Genomic DNA, 25,215 nt, shown 5'->3' on the forward strand with positions numbered 1-25,215 from the left:
AAACAAGTACACATGTTTGCATACCTGTTCATGGCAGCACTATTCACAATAGCCAAAAGGTGGAAACAGTCCAAATGTCTGGCAGCTGATGAATGGATAAACAAATTGTGGTATATCCATGCAGCAGAATATTATTCAGTCATAAAAACCAAGTAATGATCAGTGTTACAACATGCAAACCAGTGAAAGAAGCCAGACACCAAAGGCCACATAGAGTAAGATTCCCTTTATATGAACTACCCAGAATAGGTAAATCCATAGAGACTGAAAGCATGGGGTGGAAGTCAGGGGCTGAGGGGAGGACAGGATGGGGAGAAACTGCTTAGTTCATCAGGGGTTTTACTTACAGTGATGGAAATGTTTTGGAACTAGATAGAAGCAGTGGTTGCACAACACTGTGAATATACCAAATGCCACTGAATTGTTCATTTTTGAATGGTTGATTTTACATTATGGGAATTTCATTTCAAAAAATTATTTTTTAAAAGACCAGGTATGATAGTTAGACTAATGTGTCAACTTGGCCAGATTATTGTGCCCAGTTGTTTGATCAAGCAAGCACTGGGCTAATTGAAATACAAGAGCATTTCATGGGCTTTAATCACCAGTGGGTTGATATTAGAGATGTCTGGTTACATCTACAATAAACTAAGGAGATTGCCATCAGCAATGAGTGATGTCTCAGCCCATCAGCTGAAGACCTTAAAAGGGGAAGTGATTTCAGCATTCAGAGAGAGGATTCCGATCTCTACTTCAGACAGGCAGCATCTCCTGGGAACTCATCAAGGACCTTCATCGGAGCCCCTGGTTTGCCGCCTGCCCTGCAGAATGTGGACTTGTGCATCCCCACGGTTGCATGAGACAATTTTATAAAATCTCATACTACTTATAGATATGTCCTGTCGGCTCTGTTTCTCCAGAGAACCCTGACTAATACAGTGAGTAAAACAAATATGAATAAGGGAAGGTATTAAAAATTCACCATTCACACCAACCTACATCCTATAGCAAAGTATATAGAGCTATTTTGTCATAAATGGAGCAATTGCTGTACTGAAAATGTCAAAGTGCCTAAAGAGCTTGTAAAGGAGGGCACCAAAATAGGAACCCAACTGGACAATGTCTCCAAAGCTAACTCTGAATCCCAAATTCTGATTTCTTAAGAACCTGGCTGACTTTCTCTTGGTTTCCCTTATTTCTTAACAACTCCTTGAAAATCCCCACCATTTCAACCTTTTATTTTTATTATTATTATTTTTTGAGATACCAGGGCCAGGGATTAAAACTGGGACCTCCTATGTGGGAAGCTGGCACTCAACCACTGAGCCCCATTGGCTTCCCTGAGTTTTTGTTTATGGTTTTTTTGTTTTTTCAGGAGGCACTGGGAACTGAACCCAGGACCTCCCATGTGGGAGGCAGGAGCTCAGCTGCTTGAGCCACATCCACTCCCTCAACTTTTTTTTTTAAAGATTTATTTATTTCTCCCCCCTCCCTCCATTGTCTGCTCTCTGTATCCATTGGCTGTGTGTTCTTGTGTGTCTGAGTATTCTCATTAGGCGGCTCTGAGAACCAATCCTGGGACCTTCCAGCGTGGGAGAGAGGTGATCATTCTCTTGCGTCACTTCAGCTCCCTGGTCCACTGCATCTCTTTCAGTCTCTCCTCTTATGTCTCTTTTTGTTTCATCATCTTGCTATAGTATCAGCTCTCCACGAGGGTCAGCACTCCTGCGTGGGGCAGCACTCTGTGTGAGCCAGCTCACCACACAGGCCAGCTTGCCTTCATCAGGAGGCCCTGAGTATCGAACCCTGGACCTCCCCTATGGTAGACGGGAGCTCAACCACTTGAGCCACATCTGCTCCCTCAACTTTTTATTAATAATCCAGAAGGCTCTCTGAGTTTTCCTGAGGTTTTATTCCAATAACACCTGATCTGTCTGTTTTAAACACTAAACCTTCTGCATGTGATGTTGGCTTAGAACTTGGGCCCCCAGAACTTCTCAACACTCCACAGTGGAGACTGACTGCTCGGTCTTCAGACCCAGGCAGCCATGAGTTTGAATCCCTGCTAAAGCAATGCCTACCTAGCCTGTTGTCCTTGGGTCCAGAGGTCCAGGCTTAGCACAGAAGCAGCGTCTCATAAGCCCTCAATAAACAGCAGCTGTTGTCACAACCCTCCGTTATTAGGGCCAGCCTTCCTACCCTCACCATTGCCATAGGGTGAGAGGTACCAGCTACCCCAGGGGGTCCTCCCTGGCCAGGAGCTCCAGGAGGCTACTGCCCCATGGGTAGGTGGACAAGACAATTCTGTATCCCACCACAGGCAAAGCCATGGCCAGATGTCCCCACCCTTTTTTTTTTTTTTTTGCATGTGTGCAAACCTAAAGGGCCCCCCGGGTCCCTGGGAAGGAAGAGGGCGCGGGCACACGCGTGTCCTCGGCAGACGCCACCTACCTTCTTCATGAGCATGTAAATGTGAGTCTGGGCGGCGTCCAGCACGTAGCGGTGTGGCTGCCTCAGCCCCTTGACCGTGATGTCCATGGTTTTGCCATCAATGTTTATCCACCGTCTCGCCCCAGGGGCCAGGAAGAGCCTGAGGTGGGGAGCAAAACGTGAGCCACGGTGGGCAAAACCCAGGCCATCCACGCACAGCTCGGGAGGGAGAGGCAGAGGGTCCTTGGTAGGCGACACTGACGATTTTAAACAGGGTGTCAAACAGCTTTTCTTAGAAGCAAGAAGCCAGCGCTGGGGACGCGACTATTTAACAGTGACGCTCCCCACCTCTAGCAGGAGGGCGGGCAGGGCCAGGCCAGGGCCAGCCTCCGGGCGGCCAGTGCCGTCGGCCTCCTTCCTCGCGGGACCCCGGGGCCCCACCTGGGTGCTCCAGCGGCCTCTGCTCTCCCTTGGGTCCAGTCCAAACATGTTGGGTGCCAATCTCCAGGGCAGAGCTGGGACGGCAGCTCAGGACCCGGCACCCCGTGATCTGGTGGTGTGGGCATCGGCCAGCACCACTGTCCCCGAGTCCTGAGGCTCTGGCTGTCACTTGAGGGACTCAGAGCCCTCCCGATGTCCCACTGGAGTCGTGTGGGGACAGAAATACTCACAGAGCTACTTCCCCACCCTGCAAGGATGTATGGCACAGATTTTTGGAATTCGGAGTCGTGTGTACATCCGTGGGCGAGCTGGTCAGGCTCGCGCGGTTCTGGGGAAGGACGTGGTGGGACCTTCCTGATGGACCACCTGCGGGTGTGTTTCTCTTGGGGTGCAGAGCCCTTCCCCGTGAGAGGAGGTGGGCAAATTTGCAAGGGAGTGCAGGAGGGTGAGGGGGGGCCCTTCCACGGCCCTAGCGCCTCTCTGCAGGTCAGGATGGCCCAGCCTGCGGCCTTCTCCACCTTAAGAGTCAGAGAGGGTTTGTCCCCAGGAGGGGCGGGGCTGCAGCAGGGCTGGTCCCAGTCGGGCGTGGTGGGTGGGCTTGGGGGACCACCGCTGAGCACGAGTGTGAACCTAAACTGCCGGGCTGGAGGCCAAGCCCAGGTGCCCCCCCATGGCCCGTGCAGAGAGGAGGGCCAGCAGAGCATGGCCCCTGCAGGACAGGGGCGCCAGCCGGGGACAGGGCGCACCAGCAGCCAGGTGGCCTCGGCACTGTGCCCATTCTGCCAGAGGCTGGACTGACCCCTGCGAACTGGAGCCCTTGGGTTCTTGGGTAATTTGAAGGAGAAGCAGGCTGGAGAGGGCAGACTTCCTGCTCAGCTGGGCTGGAGCCGCTAACTGGGAAACGAGAGCGGCCCACACCCGTACCCCAGACACGCAGGGGCCTCCTGCCCTCGGCCTCAGCCTACTCCAAGCCCGTCTGCAGAAAGGTCTTCCCCACCTCAGGGCTCACCACTTCCTTTCCTCTCCTTCTCTGTCTCACTCTCTGTCAACCTCTCCTCTCCTTCCCTCAACTGCTTTCAAGAGCTCTCCTTTCTCTTTCTCTCTCTCGCACACACACACCCACACACCCACTCACACCCACCCACACACACGTTTGCATCTCTCTCAGGCACTCTCAGGGTTTAGTCGAGGACAAAGCACTTGGCGCTGTGAGTCAGGGCAGCTTGCTTTTTAACTCCCAGAGGAGCAGGGAAATAGCATGCGCCTCAGCTTTCTTTGGAGGACCCCAAAACCTCGTGGGGCAGTGCGGAGGTGTCTATAGCCCAGAGGGAGTGGCCCTGGCAGAGCTCAGTCAGCCACTCGAGGTGTGGCACCCTGTTCTATCTCCGAGCCCAGGTACCACCACGGTGGCTAGTGGGGGGGTACAGGGAGCTTTCCCAGCCATCTGCTAGTCCTCACTTGTAAATCTCCTCCGCTTTCTCCTTGACCTTGGACTGATCTCCATACTTCAGATCCTCGCAGGCTTCCCAGAATCCCAGGTTCTCCCCTGCACAGGGACGAGTGGTCCACACAGATGAAAGCCCAGCAGGAAACAAGGGGGAAGAAAAGAGGAAAGAAAAGAAACCGGTCAGCTGGGGGTGGAGGCAGTTCCCTGGCCTGGCCCTTCCTTCTGCACAGCAGCCCACCCTGTGTGGTGAGGCTGGACAGAACCTTCCTTGAGGGAAGGAGGTGGGCCTGGCTTCCAAGGCCTGGCACAGCATCGTGAAGCCAGAGGGGCACTGGCTCATGTTTGCAGCAATACATTTCCACTTGGGCCCTGCTTTTTCATCCAACAATATACAGGTCAGATCTCATCATAAACTGCAGGGGCTGTCACATTCTTTTTTGGTACAGGAATTTGGCTCTAGCAGAGACTGAACAAGTAAGCATACGATGAAGCTTGTAAACACATATTGCTACACTATCTGGATTGGCTCTGTAAAGACCCTTGTTTCACTTTGCTCATGTCCCGATGGGTGCAGGCCCTTTGACTGTGCATAGACACCCTGACCTTTGGTGGTTCCTCACAAGGCACATTGCAGCCCAAAGGTCCTTCCTTACTCAGTGGCTGCCCCAGCTGCAATGCTGGCAGATGCACTCTCAGGGAAGGCCCGGCCCTCCAAGGGGAGTTATCTGAAGGTCATCTGAGCCAGAAAGACTCGCTCCTCTGGGCCCAAAAGACAAAGCCAGACTCCTCGCTAAGTTCTCCAGCCAGGTCTCCACCACGCCCAGAAGGAGGTGAATGTGTTGGTGCAGAGACATCCCAGGGGTCCATTTTAGCCTAGAAGAATGAAGATGATCACACCAATGGGACATGTGTGTGTGTGTGTGTGTGTGTATCATGGGTGCAGGAGTATGCGGAAATGGCCAGGACAGAATCTTCTCCTCTCCTTCCACAGTAGAGCTCTCAATCTCAGGGTTCTCAGACTGGAAAAGGCTGGCCAGTCACTTCTAAGCCAGGAGGGCCCCTTAGCTCCACAGAGGCCTCATTCCTCAGGGTGAACTCAGGGTGTTCTTAGGACTGAGCTTACCGGCACGAGAAGCAGACCAGCCATGCTTTTAAGTGCAGCCTACCGATCTTACATCAAGTTCAATGTTGCCGTTTCGTCCATAGCAAAAGACAGTTAATTGCTTAGGGTGAAAATTAAATGAGGACACAAAAGCATGTAAATGAACGCTCATGGCAGAATTATTCATAATAGCCAAGAAAGTGGAGACAACCAAATGTCCATCAATAGATGAATGGATTAATAAACTGTGGTATAGCCATGCAATGGAATATTATTCAGCCATGAGAAGGAATGATGTACTGATACATGCTACAACACAAATGAACCTTAAAAACATATTAAGTGAAATAAGGCATATACCAAAGACCACATATTGTATGATTCCTTTTTTATGAAATTTCCATAATAGAGACAGAAAGTGTATTAGTGGTTGCCTGGAGCTGGAGGGGGCCGGGGGGGGCGGTGAGGGCAGACTGGGGAATGATGTAGTGATTGATAATAGGTACATAGCTTCTTTGGGGGGGGATGATGAAAATGTTCTGGAATTAGATAATGGTGATGATTGCACAATTTTGCAAATATACTACAAACCACTAAATTGTACACTTCGAAAGGATGAATTTTATGGTCAATTCTTTTTTTTACACAAATCTATTGATGCTATTAACAAAGCATACAAGTCATCCAAAGTTTACAGTCGTGGTATCTGGTATAATCACAGTGATGAATGCACAACTGTCTCAATTCTTTTAAATGTTTTATTAAATTAGCCAGCTAGCTAATGATTCATCTGCCCTGTTCACCCTTGATGATTCAGGATTCTCGTGAAAAGTCTCCAATAAGGGAAACGGACTTTGGCCCAGTGGTTAGGGCGTCCGTCTACCACATGGGAGGTCCGCGGTTCAAGCCCCGGGCCTCCTTGACCCGTGTGGAGCTGGCCATGTGCAGTGCTGATGCGCAAGGAGTGCCGTGACCCGCAGGGGTGTCCCCCGCGTAGGGGAGCCCCACGCGCAAGGAGTGCACCCATAAGGAGAGCCGCCCAGCGCAAAGGAGGGAACAGCCTGCCGAGGAATGGCGCCGCCCACACTTCCTGTGCCGCTGACGACAACAGAAGCGGACAAAGAAACAAGACGCAGCAAAAAGACACAGAAAACAGACAACCGGGGGAGGGGAGGGGAATTAAATAAATAAAAAAATAAAAAATAAATTAAAAAAAATAAAAAAAGAAAAGTCCCCAATAGTATGGGGATGGTATCTTTGGAGTCTCACTGCTATTAAGGAAAGCATTGGTGCTATTTGTCACTGTGCCACTAGGTGGAGCCCTAACCACTTATTTGCCGGTTGTTTCTAGCCCACGCTAAGAGCACTTCCCTTTCTCATCTATCTTTTCTGGGTATTAATAAATCATGGCAATTAGCCTTGATTAGGGACACAGATTTTCAACAATCCATATCACAAAGTAATATTCTGCAACAAGCAGGCAAACAAGCGAATGGCATGTCAAGTAGAATTCGTTTCAGGTGCAATCACACAAATGGGTCTTGGGTTGTGATCAGCTTGAATATCAAGGCTCAAATACGGTGCTCCTCCAAAGTGGGATGCGGTAACAAAGTAAATGCATCCCATGAAAGTAACTATTTCAATGCACAGGCTAATGAAATTGGTTTTACTTTGGCCTCTTGGTTTTCCCAGATGTTTCTCAGTGCTGTATATTTAAGCCACATAGCAGAATTATTCCTAATAGCCATATGATAGGAATCTGGAGACAGGATTTAAAATATGACCCTACCCATTCCATTAAAACGTGCACATTCCCAAGGCCCTGAAGAATTCAGGTTCTCAATCAAGGCTACATATTAGAGTCACTGGAGAGTTTTCAAAGCTTTGACGATCCCACCCTAAACCAATTAAATAAAAACTCTGGGGATGGTATCCAAGCAAATGGGTTTTAAAATATCCCCAGGTGAATCCAATGGGCAGCCAGGTTAGAGAGCCACTGAGCTCAAGAAAATCAGGCTGTGAGACAAAGGGAAGGCTTGCCTTTGCCTCTTCCCTTCCTTTCTAGACTCTTCCATGAGGCTGTACTTATTAGAGGCAGGGTAACAGGAGCCATGAGTGCTCTGTGGCTGGGGATCCAAGGACCAAGCTGATGCAGTGAGGGCAGCAAAGAGGAGATGGCGCCCGTGGGAATGTGAATCGCGCTAATGTGGTTTTGTGAGCAGGTGCAATTTCCCCCAGATGCTGGGCTTCTCTGAACCAAGGGAAAGAATGGGTCCTGGACTCTACGGGATTCTTAAAGCTGCAAAAGGAAGCACCTGTTTAAGAGCACAAGCAAAGCTGTGAAAGCATGTGCTGAGAAACCCCCTGAAGCCCCAAACTAGACATTAAAAGAGTGTTTCTTTAAAAAGCAATTATTAAAGAAAAGGACCCACCACTGAATTCTTTCTTGAGAAAGCACTGAAAGCTCTGCCGGCCCTTGGGGTCTCGGATCAACTCACTGAAGTTGAAGGCCCATCGCTCCACCCGCATCTTGGTTGGGAATTCCACCCTGCAAGGACGGTGCCGGGTGAGTGCAAATGTATCAGACATTCAGGGCAGAGGCAGGGGCTGGTGGGCCAGTGGTGGCCTGGGTGGGAGTGAGGGGCTTGAATCCTGGGGCCCAGGGCTCAACCCCACCCACCTCCCTCCAGCTGCTCCCTAATCATACAATCCCAGGATTCCTTGCTAGGAAAAGGCAGCCTCAGACAGGTCCCTAGGTTTCACATCAGTCCCAAAGGTGAGAAGGTCACGGGCACAGGGGATTCGCCCTCAGGCCCTGCTGCCTTAGCCCTCAGGGCAAAACAACTCAAGGGCCCTCTCCAATGCCTGGGAAGTTCAGCCGAGAGGGTCAGGCTGCCTCCACCAGGAGAAAATTCTAGAGCAGCACCCGTGATGGGCACTGTGCTTGGCGGCATAGCTGCCCCTTCACTGCAGGGACACCCTGGCATCTGGCTGACAGTGCTCAGTGCTGGGCGCCCGAGATGAAAACGGCCTGGGATGCGTGCTCTTGACGCCCTTCCAGGCTTGCTGACACGTCTACCCACATGCCTTCAGGCCGTGCGCCTCCGGATGGACCCTAGTGTCCTCTGCGCTCCCTCGCCAGAGATTTCTCTAGATGCGAGTCTGCCTCACCTCTGTGTTTAGAAAGGTCTCCCTGATCCCAGGTAGGACATTTGAGCCCACCACCTGGCCGAAGTCCAACATTCCAGAGCATCAGGAAAACAGTTGGTTTTCTCTCCTATTCCTTATGGAAATCTCAACCCTGTGCAGCCCCTTTGAAACAATGTTTCCAAATCCATTTTACCATATTTCCCACTGACAACACAACTGGGACTAGGACTAAAGGCAATGCATGCCTGTGGGATCTAAAATAAAGTAAGCCAAGCAAGCTTTCACAGCAAGCACACAAAGGAGAAGAGCATTCCGTCAACGGGTCACCGTGGGTGGGGCGCTGCTTTAAACACGTTTGGTCAAATCCTTAAGAGAACATTGTGGGCTGAATATTACTCTCTCCATCTTATTGCTGTGAAGTCGGAGGATCCGAGCGGGTAAATACCTGCCCAGGCTCGCCGGGTTAGTAAGAAGCAGAGCCAGGATTCCAACAGTGTTTGCAAGCCTTGATGTACCTCAGAAGCCCCTGGAAGGCCCATTAAACCTCAGATTAGGTCCCATCCCCAGGGTTTCTGATCCAGGACGGTGGGTGGGTGGGGCTCAAGAAGGTGCATTTCTAACAAGTTCCTTGGGAATTCTGATGCTGCTGGGCCAGGAGCCACACCTTGGAAATCAGTGCTCTAAATGGGTCTTGTGTCCTGGCTGCTCATTATCATCCTTGCAGAGCTTTTAAAAGTAAAATTACTGGCAACCCAGGCCAGTGAAACGGAGGCGTGGGAGGCAAGGGCTGGTGGGCGTCGGTGTGTTTTAAATAAGTTTCGCAGGTAATTTTAATACCACTCTAAATCCGAGGCCACTGAGAACAAGACTTCCTGCTTTCAACGGAGCATTCCCGTGGCATCTACCCCTGATCAATGGCTCCAACACAAAACACTGCCCTCTGCCCCTCACGCCCGAATCTCTACCTCACCTTTCAGTACTCTGCCCTCCCTTTCCTGTAAAACTCGGCTGCCATCCGTGTGTCCTTTCCAAGCCCTCCTGGGACAACCCTTTTCCCGGTCAGGTCACCCTGCCTTCTCCTCCAGGGAGAACCAAAGTGTGTGTATCCTTTTCCACAGCGTGTTCTGGTTGCCTCCCCCTCATCTGATCCGCTGGGAGAGAGGAAGAGATTCCAGAAAAGCAGCCTGATAACGAGACCCCATGGAGCAAGGTGGCTCTGGGGCCCCTGGCTCTGGGGCCAGCTCAGCTGCCCAGGGCAGGCCCTGCAGAGGAGGTGAAATGGCTGCTCTAAGATTACAATTCAGCCCCACTTCCCAGGCTATGCCTGCCTCTCCTGAGCCGCTGACATGGCTGGATCTGCGTTATCTTTGTTCCTCCCAGCCTTAGGTAACGATGACCGTGGCCTTGACCTAGACTGTGGCGAGGACGGGAAGCTGGCTGGCTGGCCAGCCCTCTCCCTTTCCCATCATCCCATCCTCCTTATATATATACCGACCAGTCTCTCTCGCCTCCCCTCCTCCACACTTCTCTCTGATTTGTCTCTTGCGTCCTTCTCTTCCTTCCTTTCTTATTTTGGACTTTCCTTCGGCATTTCTGCCTTTGCCACCCCCCTTCCGAAGATCTATGCAGGCACACTGAGTGACAATGACAATTCAAAACTGACAAACTGAGCAAAAGAGCTAATGGTACCATTCAGGAAGGCAGGTTTAGGGCTCAGCCCTCCAGTATCTTATTTTTACCCTAATTAGATACCAAACAGGCAAAGCTAAAAAGATGATTTTCCTCTTTCCCAAAAACAATATATTGAATACATACAACTTGGCATTTAAATCCCAGAACTGGGTATCATCCGTTATCCAAGGATTGCTAGGGAGGCAGCCAGACATGATGGCATCACTGGAAGAGAACTGTTCACTGTACTTGACGATCCTGAAAGGCAAATGGAAAACGATTTCCTAGAAGTCCAACACCCAAGAAACTAAATCAATACTCAGGTCAGTTGTCCTCCTTTTCCTTTATTGATTTAGTTATTACTGTCTGTTTAGAAAAATGTTCTAACAGCCCTTGGGTTTGGAGGGTATATGGCAAAATCTGTTCCTATTCTACTTGTGGGGAAAAAAAGTGTTTCCCAATCCAGTCTCTGTAATTTCTCGGCATCAATTTATTAAAACATGGCCTTTTTACATTTTATTATGAGGTTTTAAGATTCAAAGCAGATTCACTTTGCATGGACTCGAACCAAGATGACACAGGCGTCTTGGCACTCATCTTGGAAGCACAGACTCACTGAGTCTCTGCTGCCGTGCTGGGCACTACCCTTTATCAGGTTATCATCTAGGTTTTGTAATTTAGACCAACTATTCAAAATCTATAGTCTAACTATGAATCCCAAACCCATAAATTTGAGCAAGAGCTGATTCCCTCTAGTTGAGTCAGACCTTCTGAGTCAACCCTTATCCTAGCGTCTGGGCACTTTGCAAAAACAAAAACAAAAACAACCTGCTGGGCCTCCACCCCACAGCTGGGGGACTGTACGACAGATTTTGACAGAGCAGGATCCGTGCCTGGAACACACACCAGAGGCCTGGGTTTGCGATTCCGTGCAGAGCCCAAGCCTTCCGTTTTCAATTCTCCCAAGACCCTCTTATTTGTCCATCAGACCTTTATCATTAGAGCAAATGGGAAAAAGACTGGTCACAGGTCCAGTTCCTAAAGATGTCAGAACTATGCCAAACTGGACAGTGGACCTAGGAAGTATCTAGTAGACTTGGTCTCCTTTAATTTCATTTCTGCCTAGTTTCATGGAAACTAAGATGGTTTTGACTTTATCAAAGAACAATGATTATCATTATAACCTCAAGTGAGCCCCCACCAAGGATGCTTTTGTACTCCTGGTCAGGGGTCAGCAGTAGCAGACAGAAGACACTGAAAAATGTGGGTAGGACCAGGGCACATTTTCTCAGGCAGGTAGCATTCTTACAAACTAGGGATTTTGGAAAACGTGAAGATTTTTACAAAAGCCTGACTAGTTGCCATATTGGAAGAAGGTATTAGACAAAACACAACATCTCGAGTCCCAATCAGTACCACATCCATAAGAGATGATTAGTCACACTGTGTTTCCTCAGTAATAAGCCAAGTCCATTTTCATGTGTGAAGAAAAATCCCTGAGTTAGTGAGACAGTCCTAAAATGAAGTTCCCATTCCAGAAGTAGTGCTTTTATTTGGGAGCCACTAAACCCTTTTGTGTCTCCCAAATAATGTCCAGTGGGGGTTGGATCAAGGTAACCTGAAAATTCAATAAATCAAGCATCAATTTCCACCATATCCAAATTGGATTTTAAATCAAAGATTAACAATGGACATTTAGCAGTACAATGAACCAGGAAACATGACCCATATACCCTAATGTAGTTGAATGGTTAGTGATAGAGACACAGGTTTTCTTGGATATATGTAGGGCCCACACCATGGACCTTTCACCGCCTTCCACCTATCCCATCTAATAAAGATGACATGCTTGCATAGAACTTCACTCACCCTTAATTTTGCCTAACCCAAGACGTGAGACCCAGAGACCTATTCTGAGTGAAGAAGTAGGATGCTAAGCCCCCAAGAGACTGGTTTTGCCCCACAGCGTTAATTAAGAACTTAAGTCAGTCAATCCATGATTTCTCAAGTTCATCTTAAAGTAAATGTTCTCCTCTTGCCCACCTATTGCTCAAACCTCAGCATGACCAACAAATTGGGGACATACCCTCCAAGGGAAACTGAAGACTTCACTGTGGACTTCAGTAAGGCCTGTTGGTAATACATGATCTGGAAGAAAAACAGCTGTTAGAAGACATCCACTTCCCCACCCTTGAGGGCTGTTGACACTGATGTTTACACACGGCCTCCAAATTCAGTGGTCAAGTATCCATCCCAGCACCCTATTCCTTGCCCTCAAGCCAGCCACCTTGTGCCAATGTGGCTCAGCCTCCCAGTGGACAGTTGGACCACAAACTCCAAATCGGTGGCCTTAATCCATCATGTGATGGTCTGATTTAAGGCACCAGATGAAAAAAAAAATGTTCTAAGGAGCATTAAACCAAGACATGGGAGCAGATGCTTTGCTTTTCTCTTACAGGTGACAGAAGCAGTGTGAACTCCTCCACAGGAGCAGCCTCAACCTTCCTGGTTCTACAGCTTCAGCACAAGTGAAACATCTATCCCCTCAACCACCTTCTCCCCCAGTCAGATGTCCATGGACATAGCCCACCTCAACGGCTAATACTTTCTGTGGTAGACTGAACTATGCATCCCAACAAACCCAATGTTCTTAATCTTAAGCCCATTGGGTGTGAGCCCAGTGTAAATAGGACCTCTTGAAGATACTGTATTTAGGTGTGCTGTGGCTCAACAGAGTGAGAGTGGGTCTTAATCCAGATTACTGGAGAGTTATAAAGAGAGCCAGAGAACCCGGGAGTACAGAAGCTAGAAAGAGGACATCACCACGTGACAGAAGGCAGAAATACCAGCCAAGGAACCCCAAAGACTGCTGAAAGCCTGCACCAGAACTCCACGATTTTCAGGAGAAAATGAGCCTCGCTGATACCTGGATTTTAGACTTCTAATCTCAAAACCATGAGCCAATAAATGCCTACTGTTTAAACCAACCCACTGTGCGGTGTTTGTGATAGCAGTTCTAACCAACTAAGATCCTTCCTGAAGTTCTATCTTTGGCTCCAGATCCAAGACTTTCCAGAATAGGTCCTTTTCCACCCTGGACAGATTGTGAACAGCCCGTAACTGTAGGTGGGGATGTGAGTGCCCCCACGGTCCCCTCTGGTCATTCCTCAGTGCTAAGCCCTGCAGCAGCATTTCCTATCCCGTGTCTCAGCATCAGCCCCATTCAGCTCTTAAAAAAAATGTCTTGTCATTATGTGCTGTCCATTACTTTGAAAACAATTATTTGCACATTATATGCGTGGTCTTCAATTCATTACTGAATGCAGAGCATAAAGCCAAATATATGTAATTTGTTAGAGGATTTAAAGTCAACATTGCTGGAATTTGGGAGACAAATTACCTCTTTTCTGACAGCAGTGATTGTTTGTTTCTGTAAAACAAAGAAGCAAAAATCATTAAACATATCATTACATCATTACAGTTCAAATACCCATTCAAAATAAACAAATGCTCCCCCATGATAAAAACAGTGCATCTTTTCTTACTTCACAGGTAGGATTCTGCCACAACTCTCACCTTCACCCTATATTACCCAGTGATGGAAGATTTTTACCAACTAAGAGATTTGGTGAAGGAGGGGGTGCCATTTACCACCAAACTTTACCCTGCTCTTGTAAAAGCCAAGATGAATTAAAGATTAAGTTTGGGATCTGTTCCCTTCCTCTGTAGTGCCACCTTCAAGGGAAGGAGAAATGAAGATGGGAACACTAGCGTGGAGCTGGAGTTTTCTCTCCTTTCTCAAAAGGGAAAGATCTGAATGAATGGTTCATTCACTAGGTATTCATAACAACTTGACCAGTATCACAAGTTGGGGCAAAAAAAGCCACATTGCCAAAAAAACAAACCACACAAAACACTCGAGACCAGCATCCGCCGCAAGCAGAGTCCCAGAACTGCGCTGCGATGTGGAAGACCACCTTGGCCCAGCGCCTCACTGAAGCTGCTGAAGCAAGTCCAGGACTTGCTGGGAGGAGCTGCAGGGAGCTCTCTTTCTAGGCCCTTTGAGCTGCGGAAGAGAAAGGATGGTTCCAAGAGGGACTCCAAATTCAGGCCCTTAGACACTCCTGGCAACCATTCAGGCCTATAGCCTACTAAAATGCATACGTCTTCGATAATCCAAGAAGGCCAGGCTTCCTTGGCACCGCCTGTCTGCCCTATGCAGCTCTTCAAGGTCAGGCACAGTGATGAGCCTGGGCTCAGTTTTCCCAGGTTGGGTTGTGTACAGGGGTTACCTGGTCCTGGCTCTTATATTCCAAGCTGAGCATCTTAATTCTTGGCTGCTAATACCCAAGCTGCTTAAAGCAACGAAGTCTTCACCAGGATGAGAGTCAGAAGCCCAAGGAGGGTGCTACTTCTCATAGCCAGTTAAGAAAAGAAGCATTGACTCTTGAGCCCATTGACAAGAAATGGACTGCCCAGTCTGAGATGGCACACACTCGCCTCTCCTCATCCATGTTGGGTTTCTTTTTTTCTCTCTCTCTCATTGGATTGCTTTCATGTCATTGCTTTTCAAAGGAAATCTTTTGCTGGCATGGGGTAGGGGACAGGGAAAGAGCTCAGAAAGGTAAAATTCAGGTAAGTTTCCCTGCTTGGAACTCCCACATTCTGACTTCTTCTTTCTCAGCACTTATCACATATTTATTTGCATGACTCTTTGTTTAATGCATGATCACCCACAAGGCCTCCTCAAGAGTGGGGAGACCCAGCATCTTGCCATATTTCCTAGCATAGGACGTCCTGTAGAGTAGATGCTCAATAAATATTGAATAGATTATGATGGCAATGAGCTTGGAGGCCTGGAAAAAATGGGTACATTTTCCAAGCTTAGTAGAATATTTTTCCACTTAAAAAATGAAAACACTATTCAAATGACCCACGTATTTTGGCAGCCACCCTGGTCATTTGTCCCCATTTTCTGTCAATGAAAGGTACTGCTTTAGCTGACACACATTTCAGGTAAAGAAGGATCCTAGGGTCAGAGGGGATTTGCATTCAATTCTAATATAATCCAATCCTTCTTTTAGAGTTCTGGGGGGTAGATTCTTCAGACTAGCATCTACTGGTCTGTGCCCTCTACTCCAAGAGGAATCTGGACTTTTGCATAATAATAACTGCACAGCAATTAGTGCCAAGAAATTGACCCCCCTTTGAACCCTCACGAGACTTGAAAAAAGGCGTTCTTATTCTGATTTTCGGCTGAGACACGAGTAACTCTCTCAACATCTCCTGTCAGTGACTGGCTGTGCCAGGATTCAAACCCAGTTCTACCCAATGCCAGTGCCCTGGCCTCTGAACCAAGCGGCCCAGTCTCTTCGCAAAGCTGAGGACTGATCGTTGAGAAACATAAAATAACTGAACCATCCACTTTCCCCAACCTAGGCTGCCCTCTTCACCAAATCTGCCCTCTGAAGCTGAGAATGCTGCAGAATGGAGGGATTCTATCCGGTCATTTAACTCCAAATGAAAACAAAGGAGTCCTGAGCCCCAATCACAAGGAGAAACACAAACACGGGAAATACTCTTTAATTACCACTAATGATGGTGAAGATCACAGTCATACCAGGAACATGCTCAGCAGCCCAGACCCAGGACCCAACTTCCTGGTGGCCACTGCTGTTCAGCCTGCATCTGTGCCCAGGTCCTGGGCGGATGAACCCAGATGAGGTGACTGGAAAGTCATGTCTGTCCTGGTGTCATCAGGGTTCCAAGGGGAGCCACAATTGCAAGCCACTGCCTACTCCACTTCTTGTGGTTTTCCTTTGGTCTAACTTGTTTGCGTCACCCCAGGCTGGAGGTAATTTTTTAAAAATTCACTTCATCTGATTTGATTGCCTTTCTAGGGCTTTGCCTGAGGTGTGGCTCGCTTTCTGTGTTCTGAATTAGCAGCTCTCTTCTGGGACCCCAGTGCTCTCTAATAATTGGGTTTGGTTGAGCCTGAGGCTGCCCTACCTCTGTGTCGGATTGGCCACAGGAATTTCAGCTTTCAGTGCTAGCTTCAAATGTAACTGTCCATGGCCTTGGCTTCCTCTGGTTAACATACAGAGGATCTCTATTCCTCTAGGGATGTCTGGCCATGGAAGGAGAGGGTGTGGACTTTTAAAAGACAGAGGACAGTTTGCTCTCAGGGAGGGAGACTGTTTTAGGAAAGGGTCTAAACCAGTGGGGGTAGGGGCAGGCCAAGGTCCAAATCCTGGTTCTGTGCTTTCGGGCCATGTGATCTAGGACAACGTGCTTAGCATCTCAGAGCCTCTGTTTCCTCACTTGTTAAAGGAGAAATTAAAATGAGATAATGGAGGTCAGGTGACTGGCATAGAGCAGAGACTCAGCATACAGTGGCTGTTAATTAGAGCCACTATTCTGCTGCTGAGCACAGGCAGGGGACAGTCAAAGGCCATAAAAACATTATTTTAAAGTAAAGTTATTTTTTTAAAATGCATACACACACAAACCTAAATAATTCAAAGAAAATTACCTAATAATAAAAGAAGAAGAAATAAACATGTTTTTAACCCTGGAATTCACATACATAAAAATGCCCTCCTTTCTCATCAGTTGGCCTTCCTGGAAGTCCTTTTTTTTATTCCTCATCAGTGACACTTTGCTACAGTCTCAATTCTCTGCCTAGGGAGTCTTTGAAAGCTCTGTATTCTTGGAATTCTATCAACTTATTTGTCTTCACTTGCAGAGTTGCCCAAATAAGGACACATCTAGAGCTGGTTTACGCCATGTTATTGGCCCCCAAAACTGGATGGAGGCTGGAAGCTAATGTTGAGATAGAGACGAGAGGTCAGGGTGTCACCCCTGAGTGTCCCTGGGGCCACTGCCAGCGAGGAGGGCGGGAGCCCAGGGAAGACGTAAGCAGCGACACTGACATCAGGCAGTCGGCCATGGAGCAAAACCCAAGATGGGGAGAACCAAAAAGGCAGCACAGGCGCTGAGGGCTGAGAGAGGATCAGAAATCAGAAACTAGGCAATCTAGAAGCAGAAGAGGCTAATGCAATGGAGAACAGGGGGAAAAATGTAGGGGGCACCTGCCCGAAAGACCAGAACGCTGAGGGTACGATCATCTGAAGTATTTGTCCTGCCAGATTCATTATTCGCAGGGCCCAGTGCAAAGTGAAAATGCAGGGCCCCTCTTCAGAAAAGCATGAAGAATTCTGAGGTGGAAACAGCAGAACACTGAAGCAAGCATGGGCCCTTCCAGGCCTGGGGCCAGGGTGACTGCCCAGGTTGACTGTCCATGAAGCCGGCCCTGGGTACAGGACCCAAGGGCTGGAAAATGGTTGTAAGTTGGAAGAGCATGAGCTGTAGGAGTGGAAAGACCCGAGTTTGAATCCTGGCTAGACCACCTTGAGCAAGCTGCTAAAATAAAACTCTCTGCTTTGGTCACATGAAAAACGGAAATGATATTCCCTTTCTTACCAAGTTGCTGTGAGCATGTAGTGAAAATCCACCAAGCTTCTAAAAGTCATGCCATGGACATGGGAACACATTAGGCAGGGACAGAGTAGGCTCCAGCACCCACCACCTGAGGTTCAAATCTTGGCTTTACCATTTCCAAGATGTGGACCCTTGGACGAGGTTATTACTCTGTCTCTTGGAACGTTTCCTCAACTATAAAATAGGGATGCTAGTAAAACTCTTTCTTCACAAGGTTATCATGAGTCTTAGCTGAGTCACTAGACAGGAAGCATTTAGTCCCATGCCTGGCACACAATGAGCTTCAGCTAATGTTAGCCATTGGAGTGTCCCTCCCCCAGACAGCACCAGTCACACAGAGCCACAAGAAGAAAGAGTCTGACTGGTGAGAGTACCTGGGAGTTCACTGAGGCTCCAGGCTAAGGGCTCTGCAGACCACAATATTTTACACTCTGAAGTAATATTTTTGGCTCTTACCCAAAGACCAGTGTGCACACTCAGCACATTGGACTAGGCAGAGAAGTCAAGACTGGTGTGCATCTTCCTCTCCCCACCCCATAACCAGTCTACAAGTATAAGGAGGACTAAGGAAAATGAAGAAATTGGCTAGATACAGCCCCCCCAAAATGAGGACTAGGGCCAAAAGGTCCCCCAGAAGTTAACTCTTCCACAACATAGAGATACTTATAATGATAATAGCTACTGCTTTTGCAGTGTCTATACATTTTAGATGCCATTCTAAGCATTTCACAAAAATGATCTTGTTTGATCCTCTAAGGAAGGGACTTATTATAGATGAGAACACTGAGAAATTGAATAGCTCAAGGGTTGCCCAAGACCCCACAGCAAGTGAGTGGCAGAGCTGGAATTCATTCTGATGCCAAAGCTTTCTTCAATATACCGCCCTGCCCTTCATCTCTAGATGAAAATGATACCCCTTCCTCTAGCAGCCTCCTGCCCCTCCATCTCTTCCTGGGCTCCCCAGGCATGCCACTGCCCCATTCTGGCCAGTGCACAGACTCAACTAGTCTCTTCTCTGCAGAGACAAATTCTCTCTGTAATATAGGGAGGGGCTGTACATGTTTGGCATCCTGAATGTTTCAGTGTTTCAGAAGACATGCTCCCTCGCTGTGGTCCCTGAACTGAGGCTGGTTCCTCCCAGGATGGGGCAGCTCTGCTGACCATCAGCCATCAGCCTAAGGAGGTGGCTCACCCAGTGGCCTAATAGACAATTTTCTTACACTGGGGTGGTATTTATTTCTTTTGGGTTATTTGTCTCCACACAGGCAAAACATATCAAGATTTCACTAATTCTCAGAGATGACCCCTTGCTTCAAACAGGCTCATGTACTGTGACAAAAATCCAAAACCTCTGCACTCCTCAGGACTCATGAGTAATCTTGGCCTTCTTGGTGACCCTCTCCTATTGGCACAGATAATTAGGGAAAAACAGGGGCCACTAAAGCATCAACCCTCAATCAAATGGCAGGAAACATTACAAATGGATGTAACATGGCACCAGCCTCCATTTCTATGGACAGCTGGATCTGACAGGCTGGGGTTGGTTGAGGGGACGCAGCTGGGGTGGGGCTGCTTGCATGAGAATTATGGTTCCTTATTCTTCTTAATACTCCACAGCAGGCAAAGTGCACAGACAGAAGAAAGAGAGCTGGAAGAGAAAGAGACAGAGAAGGTGATAGGTTCACGAAGACAAAGGCACTGCCCCTTTCCAGCATCACCACGGCAAAGACAGCATTCAGTCTTCACACGCAGAATCAGTACATTCTGACCTGGGGCTGAGGTTAGTGCCAGCATCTTGCCAGAACTGGCTTTGGAAGGCCAGAAGACATGCTCCCCACCCTGACAGCCAGTGAGGCTGAAGAGGATTCCTGGGTGAGGAATTTGCTCCTTTGACATTACCCCAGCCACAGCACCCAGGAGGGAGCAGCTCAGCCCCTCCGCGGACCTCCCCAAAAGTTGAATTTAAAGGTCCCCTCACCCTTCCTTCCCCCCTCACTCCCATCCCTCACTCTTCTATAGAAGAAAAACCCTGCGTGGCCTCAGAAGAGGGCTTGGGGCACAGACCTTCTGCCCTTTCATCCCCAAACCGCCCCCACGTCAGAGCCAATGACGTGCATTCCGCCTCCACTCTTCCCCTCCTCCACATGAGACAGGATTTCAGAGGTGCCAGTTATCCATAAAAAAGCAAATCTTCCACCTGGGTTCAGCCTTTTACTCCAGGATTCTGTTTCCATGGCAACCCAGCCTACAAGGCCTTAGCAATTATCTGTTAACTGATAAGGGGAACATGGGAAAGGCTGCCCTGGAAACCACCGGCTGAAGGCAGACAGCACACATGTGTGTCAAAGCCAGGGTCACTTTGAGTGGAGAAGGGACCTCACATCCCCTTTGGGTGATGCCATCTGTAGATTTGACGTCCCTCTCCACCTGGCCTGTATCCCTAATCCCAGGGTCTCTGCTCCACCCACAGGTAGAGGCTCCCCCACCGCCATCTTGAGTTTCAGGTCCCAGTCACCAGTGCAGAGCTGCCCCACCATTCTTCCTGAGGCGTTCTCTTTCCCCTTCAACTTCCTTCTTCCTCCACTTCCTTTTCTAGCACATTCCTCCCAGCCCACGCTTCTGCCTAAGACTTTGCTGAGTCTACCAGATGATAGGATAGGCCGAAGAGGTTACTGACCCCTTTGAGCCCAATGATGACGTTAGACGAAAAGCCATAAAACCATCTAATCCATTTTTTGAGATGATTTATATGGATCACTATTTCTTAACTGAAGCAATGTTGGCCCCCCAGGAGACATTGGGTACTGTCTGGAGACAAATTTGATTGTGAGGCTGCTGGTGGCAGAACGAGCCCAGAGCTGCTGCATCAAGCATGCTGCTAAACATCCCACAACACACAGGACTGCCTCCCCACTGGCAAAGAAGGATCTGGCCCAAAATGTTCACAGTCCCGAGGTGGAGAAACCCTGACCTGGATGTTCACTGTTTCAACAGCTTGTGAAATGCATCTCTTTCAATAAAAAATAATATAGGAAATTGGCCATCCATCTAATAGGAAAGGAGGCCTATTTGGGGAAAGCCTCCTTTAAATCAAAGAGTGGAGAATTTTTGCAAATACAGGTAAGGAATTACCCCAAGGGGATGCCAAAGAAGTGGGACATTCCAGGCCTGCCATGTCAGTTAAGGTTTAAATCCAAAGTTGATTGAGCAGTTTTGAATCTAGGGACTATATATAGGCTTCTGGGGATCAGGGAATGGCTGAAAGGGTGTGCAAAGTGTCTGTCCATGCATTTTGGGGCAGAATGGGCTCATAATTCATCAGATTTCCAAAAGGGGAAGTGATTCAGAAAAGTTTGAAAACCAATGATCTCGATGCCAATTATAATCGCTTTTTACCCAGGACCACTGTCATGGCCTTCCCCTGCCACAGAACCACAGAGCCCACAGCCCTCCTCTCCTAGTCTCAAAGGGGGGACATCATTGACCCCAGAGACATGAATGGCTGTGTAAGCACCTTCCCAGGCTCAGAATCTGACACAGTCCTGCCCAAAGTATGCAGCTTCCACTGAACACCTCCACGTGCAGAGACATACCTGGTTTACCTTCACTTCATTCGGATTGGTGACTCGGTTCAGGCCATAGTCCAGCATGTTGTTCACTCCTGGCTAAATGGAATAAAAGCAACTTAAGGACCACTATAGAGTGAGTCTCCAGTTTCTTCTTGACTTTGGATCTTGGCCAAGCTGCCAGGTGAACTGAAAAGCACTTGGGGCCTGGACCACAGGGAGTTAAGAGGGTGTGTAAGCCCCATCAGGTAAGCTGGTGAGCAATGTGGGGGCTGTTCTGCCACCACAGCATCTCCAGACCTAAAGTAGATGGCTGGCTGGCTGGCTGGCTGGCTGGCTGGCTGGCTGGATGGCTGGATGGATGGATGGATGGATGGATGGATGGATGGATGGAATACGCAGCATCAAACACAGTGGGAAGGAAGGAAGGGGGGGAGGGAGGAAGGGTGAATAACATGCAAGCTCAATAAAGTTCACTGGGATTGGTTCGTGGGACTCTCAACTCCTCCTACAGTACTCCTTCCCTGTGCTATGCTACTTGTGTCTAGACTGGCTGGGAAGCAGAGGACAGAAAAGTAACACTGTGGTGCTTTGGGGGAGTCCCAGCTTCAGTCAGGCACCTCTGGGTTCCAATCCTGGTTCCATTACTTCCGGGCTACGCAAAAGATCTTGGGAAACCACTTCCCTTCTCTGCACTCACTTCCCTTTCTGTGAAATGGAGAGCATCCTCCTACTTGGCAGTTATTGTGAGGATTTGATGAGATGGGGTGAGAGGCTCTCAACAGTGGGAAGCTGTTACTGAGCAAAGCGACCGTATTCATTTGGGATCATGCAAACAGTGGCCTGAAGCTGGGTCTGCCACTTTGGGCAGGCCCCTTCTCCATCAGACCCAACTCCCCAGCCAATTTCATTCTCTCTCAACTCCTTGAGGCCAGAAATTTGGGTCTTTCACTTCCCTCCAGGCTGGTTTGGTGCCAGGTACCCGTCAAGTGCTCAAGACATGTTATAACCAGGCTGGTGACCCTGGAGCAAAGAGTGGAGGAGCAACTTCCCCCCACCAGAGTCAGCCTCATCAATAGGGTCAGCGACCTCTGCAGCTCCCAGGTTGGGTGGCCAGATAAAATGGAGGACACCCAGATAAATCTAAATTTCAGATAAACAAATAATTTATGTACCAATATCTGTGTACTTATTTTATATTCATACCAAAAATTACATCTAAAATACATGTTTTATATAAAATTGTATATTTAAAATTATTCAAAATTCAAATTCAACTGGGCATCCTATATTTTATTTGCTAAATTTGGCAACTCCAGCTTAGCAAGCTACCACTGGGGCATATATTGGGTATACATCTGGGCAAGCAAGAAAGAAGAGAAGGAATAAGAAAGTGGGCAGAGAAAGGAAGGCACTGCCCTTACCCACGCGGACTTCAATCATCAGATATTTATTAGGCACTTACTAGGTGTTAGACACTGTGCCAGGGAATCCGTAATGAATACGGCCGAGATGCCTGCTCTTGAGGCCCTTCCATTCCAGTGGGGGAGGCAGCCATTCAGCAACCAATTGTGCAGATGAATGACAGTTGGGACATGTGCTACGAAGGGGCAATGCAGAGGTCTGTGTGTGTGTGTGTGCACGTGCTGGGTGTGGGTGGGCATCGTGTTAGCCTGGGAATCAGTGCCTTTGTCTAAGAAGGGTTCTAAGAGTTGCTCCCTCCATCTGGCATGGAGACGCCCTCCTCCCAGCGTCATCAAAGCCAGGCGTCACAAACCTACACATGCGCGTGTACACACGCACTCACACATCCTGCTCACAGTACCTCTGCTGCCACTGTCTCGCTGCTCCTCCACACTCCCTGCCTCAGCAGCTTCAAAGTGTGGTCGTGGGCTCCACTTGAATTAACTACCCAGCTCTTTGCTTTGAACTTGCCCCACACTCGGAGAAATCCAGCTGCCCTGGAGCTCGCAGGTGCACAGGCAGAACTGTAATCATAATTAGCACAGGAGGTGCCCTCACCTGCCCAGAGGGAGGGCCATCAGCCTCCCACCGGGTTTTCCTGCTCTACCTGCCCATCCTGCCTCAGTGCCTCCTGCAGCTCTCCTGGACATGATCCTGCCACAGCCCCCAGGTCTCAGGCGCTCCACATCAAGCTGTGGACATTGGAGGTGGCCCCATCCCGGCGCTCCTGCTTTCAGAACTCCCCCGGCCCTGCCTCTGCCTCGGCAGCTTCGTGAGAACCAGGTTCCATTCATTCACTGTCGGGGAGCGTCAAGCCTTTGAGTTCTCTGTGAGAAGCCACCAGGGTCGCTGCTGACGCAGTTTCTGGCACGCAAGAAGGTGCTCGAGGAGATAAGCTGGCGCTGACTCTCAGTTTAGAGGAAATAACGGCAACACACGCACTTCTGCGGGGGCTGCCGGGAGATAAAGAGGTGCCCACACCACGTGCTTTCAGCCCTGGCGCCCACCTAAGAAGCTCTGTGGAGAAGGTTCAGCCTCCCCAGTGAATGCCAGGGTGTGACGGCCCCCAGGACCCTCCCAAGAGCATCAGCCAAAGATGCAATTTGTAAAATGCATCATATTTTCAGTTAGGGAAGGACCCGTGTGCTCCTGTCGATTGTTCGATTCCTGAGGGCATCAGGGCCAGGGTGGGAGCAGGGCGAGGGTGGGAGAAGGACCCTCCTGGTGACTCTCTCCAGGCCACCCCCTGCCCCCCGGCCCTTCTCCTGTATTCATCTTATCTCTCATTGTCACTCTCTTCCCTAAAGCAGGAGTTAAGACCCTTTTGACTCATGGGGCAGGAAACAAATAATAAAATAAAAATACCAAAGAGTTGTAAGAAAAAAATAAAACAGCATAGAGGGAGGCTGAAGCAAAGGAGACTGATTTTAGATAGAGTGGTTAGAGAAGGCTGCTGTTTCAAGCAGAACTCAGCTCCAGGGCCACCCCCACGCACCTGACGCAGGTGCCCTCCGCTTACAAGCTGTCGTGGCATTCTGTACACTTCGCACTTGTTTGTGCAATAATAGTTTGTCTTCATCTCTCCACCAAACTGTAAGCTCCATAAGGGTATGTCCACATCTGTCTCAGCTCACTACCCAAATCCAAATATCCCCCTTGTCTAGAAAGTGCCTAGCATAGAGTGGGCATTTTACAAGATATTTGTTGGCTATGTGAGTTGTTTTTTTTTTTTTAAAAGAAAATTTGGACCATAGAGTAGATGGAATTTTTCATCCTGGTTTTATGGTATAACATTCTGTCAGACCATTTTTCCAGGTCATTAAATGGCCTTTAAAAGAATTAATATTCTTTCAATAACATCATGATACTCCATCACTGTGGAAAGTCAGAGGAATGCACCTGGGAATACTGGATGCGAAAAGCCAGCAGGTACTTTAATTTATTTTGCCTTTCTCTGTTGTTGGACATTTAGCTCAACCTCAACAAGAAATGGAGGCCAGACATCTTCTCTGGTGGAGAGTTTGTGTAGGTGGTTAAAGCATGGGCCATTTACCTTGGCATTCAATCAAGTGACCTCTTAATTTAGAGCATACCCTACCAAAGCAGCCCCTGTCCACACAACCATGCCTGGGCAAGGCGCTACATCATCAGGAGGCACAGAAGCAAAGGTGCATGGACTGCACCAAAGAGGACATTTCTAAAGGAACCATTCCTCTCTCTGCTCATGTACACAACAGACTGACAGTTGTTTGCATCATGCTTGGACCAGTTTCGCTGGGTCCCCTTTGGGTAAGAAACAGGAGAGGAACATCATCTACCTTCATTATGGGATGCTAAATCATGGATAATTCTTGGTCTCAGGACCCCTGGAGAATGGGGTCAGATCACTCAGCCACTGCCACCCACACCTGATCTTGGCCTCTGCCAGTGACAACCTCCCTGAT

The 25,215-nt window shown here is 48.6% G+C and overlaps 1 protein-coding gene across 3 annotated transcripts in view; it reads right to left on the reverse strand.

The window, feature by feature from the left end:
- The window catches only part of RGS9 (regulator of G protein signaling 9), a 70,598-nt gene that overhangs the window by 17,811 nt on the left and 27,572 nt on the right, over positions 1 to 25,215 (reverse strand). For 2 of the 3 annotated variants that reach the window (XM_004459469.5, XM_023589066.3), the window contains 7 exons: positions 21,335 to 21,406; positions 13,642 to 13,671; positions 12,328 to 12,389; positions 10,386 to 10,499; positions 7,853 to 7,968; positions 4,330 to 4,417; positions 2,452 to 2,590 (listed from right to left, as the gene is read on the reverse strand). In XM_004459469.5, coding sequence (XP_004459526.1) covers positions 2,452 to 2,590; positions 4,330 to 4,417; positions 7,853 to 7,968; positions 10,386 to 10,499; positions 12,328 to 12,389; positions 13,642 to 13,671; positions 21,335 to 21,406 — 621 coding nt within the window. The remainder of the gene's footprint in view (positions 1 to 2,451; positions 2,591 to 4,329; positions 4,418 to 7,852; positions 7,969 to 10,385; positions 10,500 to 12,327; positions 12,390 to 13,641; positions 13,672 to 21,334; positions 21,407 to 25,215) is intronic. The other variant, XM_004459470.5, reaches the window with a different exon arrangement.

This window comes from Dasypus novemcinctus, chromosome 21, assembly GCF_030445035.2.
Source record: "Dasypus novemcinctus isolate mDasNov1 chromosome 21, mDasNov1.1.hap2, whole genome shotgun sequence".
Lineage (NCBI taxonomy): Eukaryota > Metazoa > Chordata > Mammalia > Cingulata > Dasypodidae > Dasypus > Dasypus novemcinctus.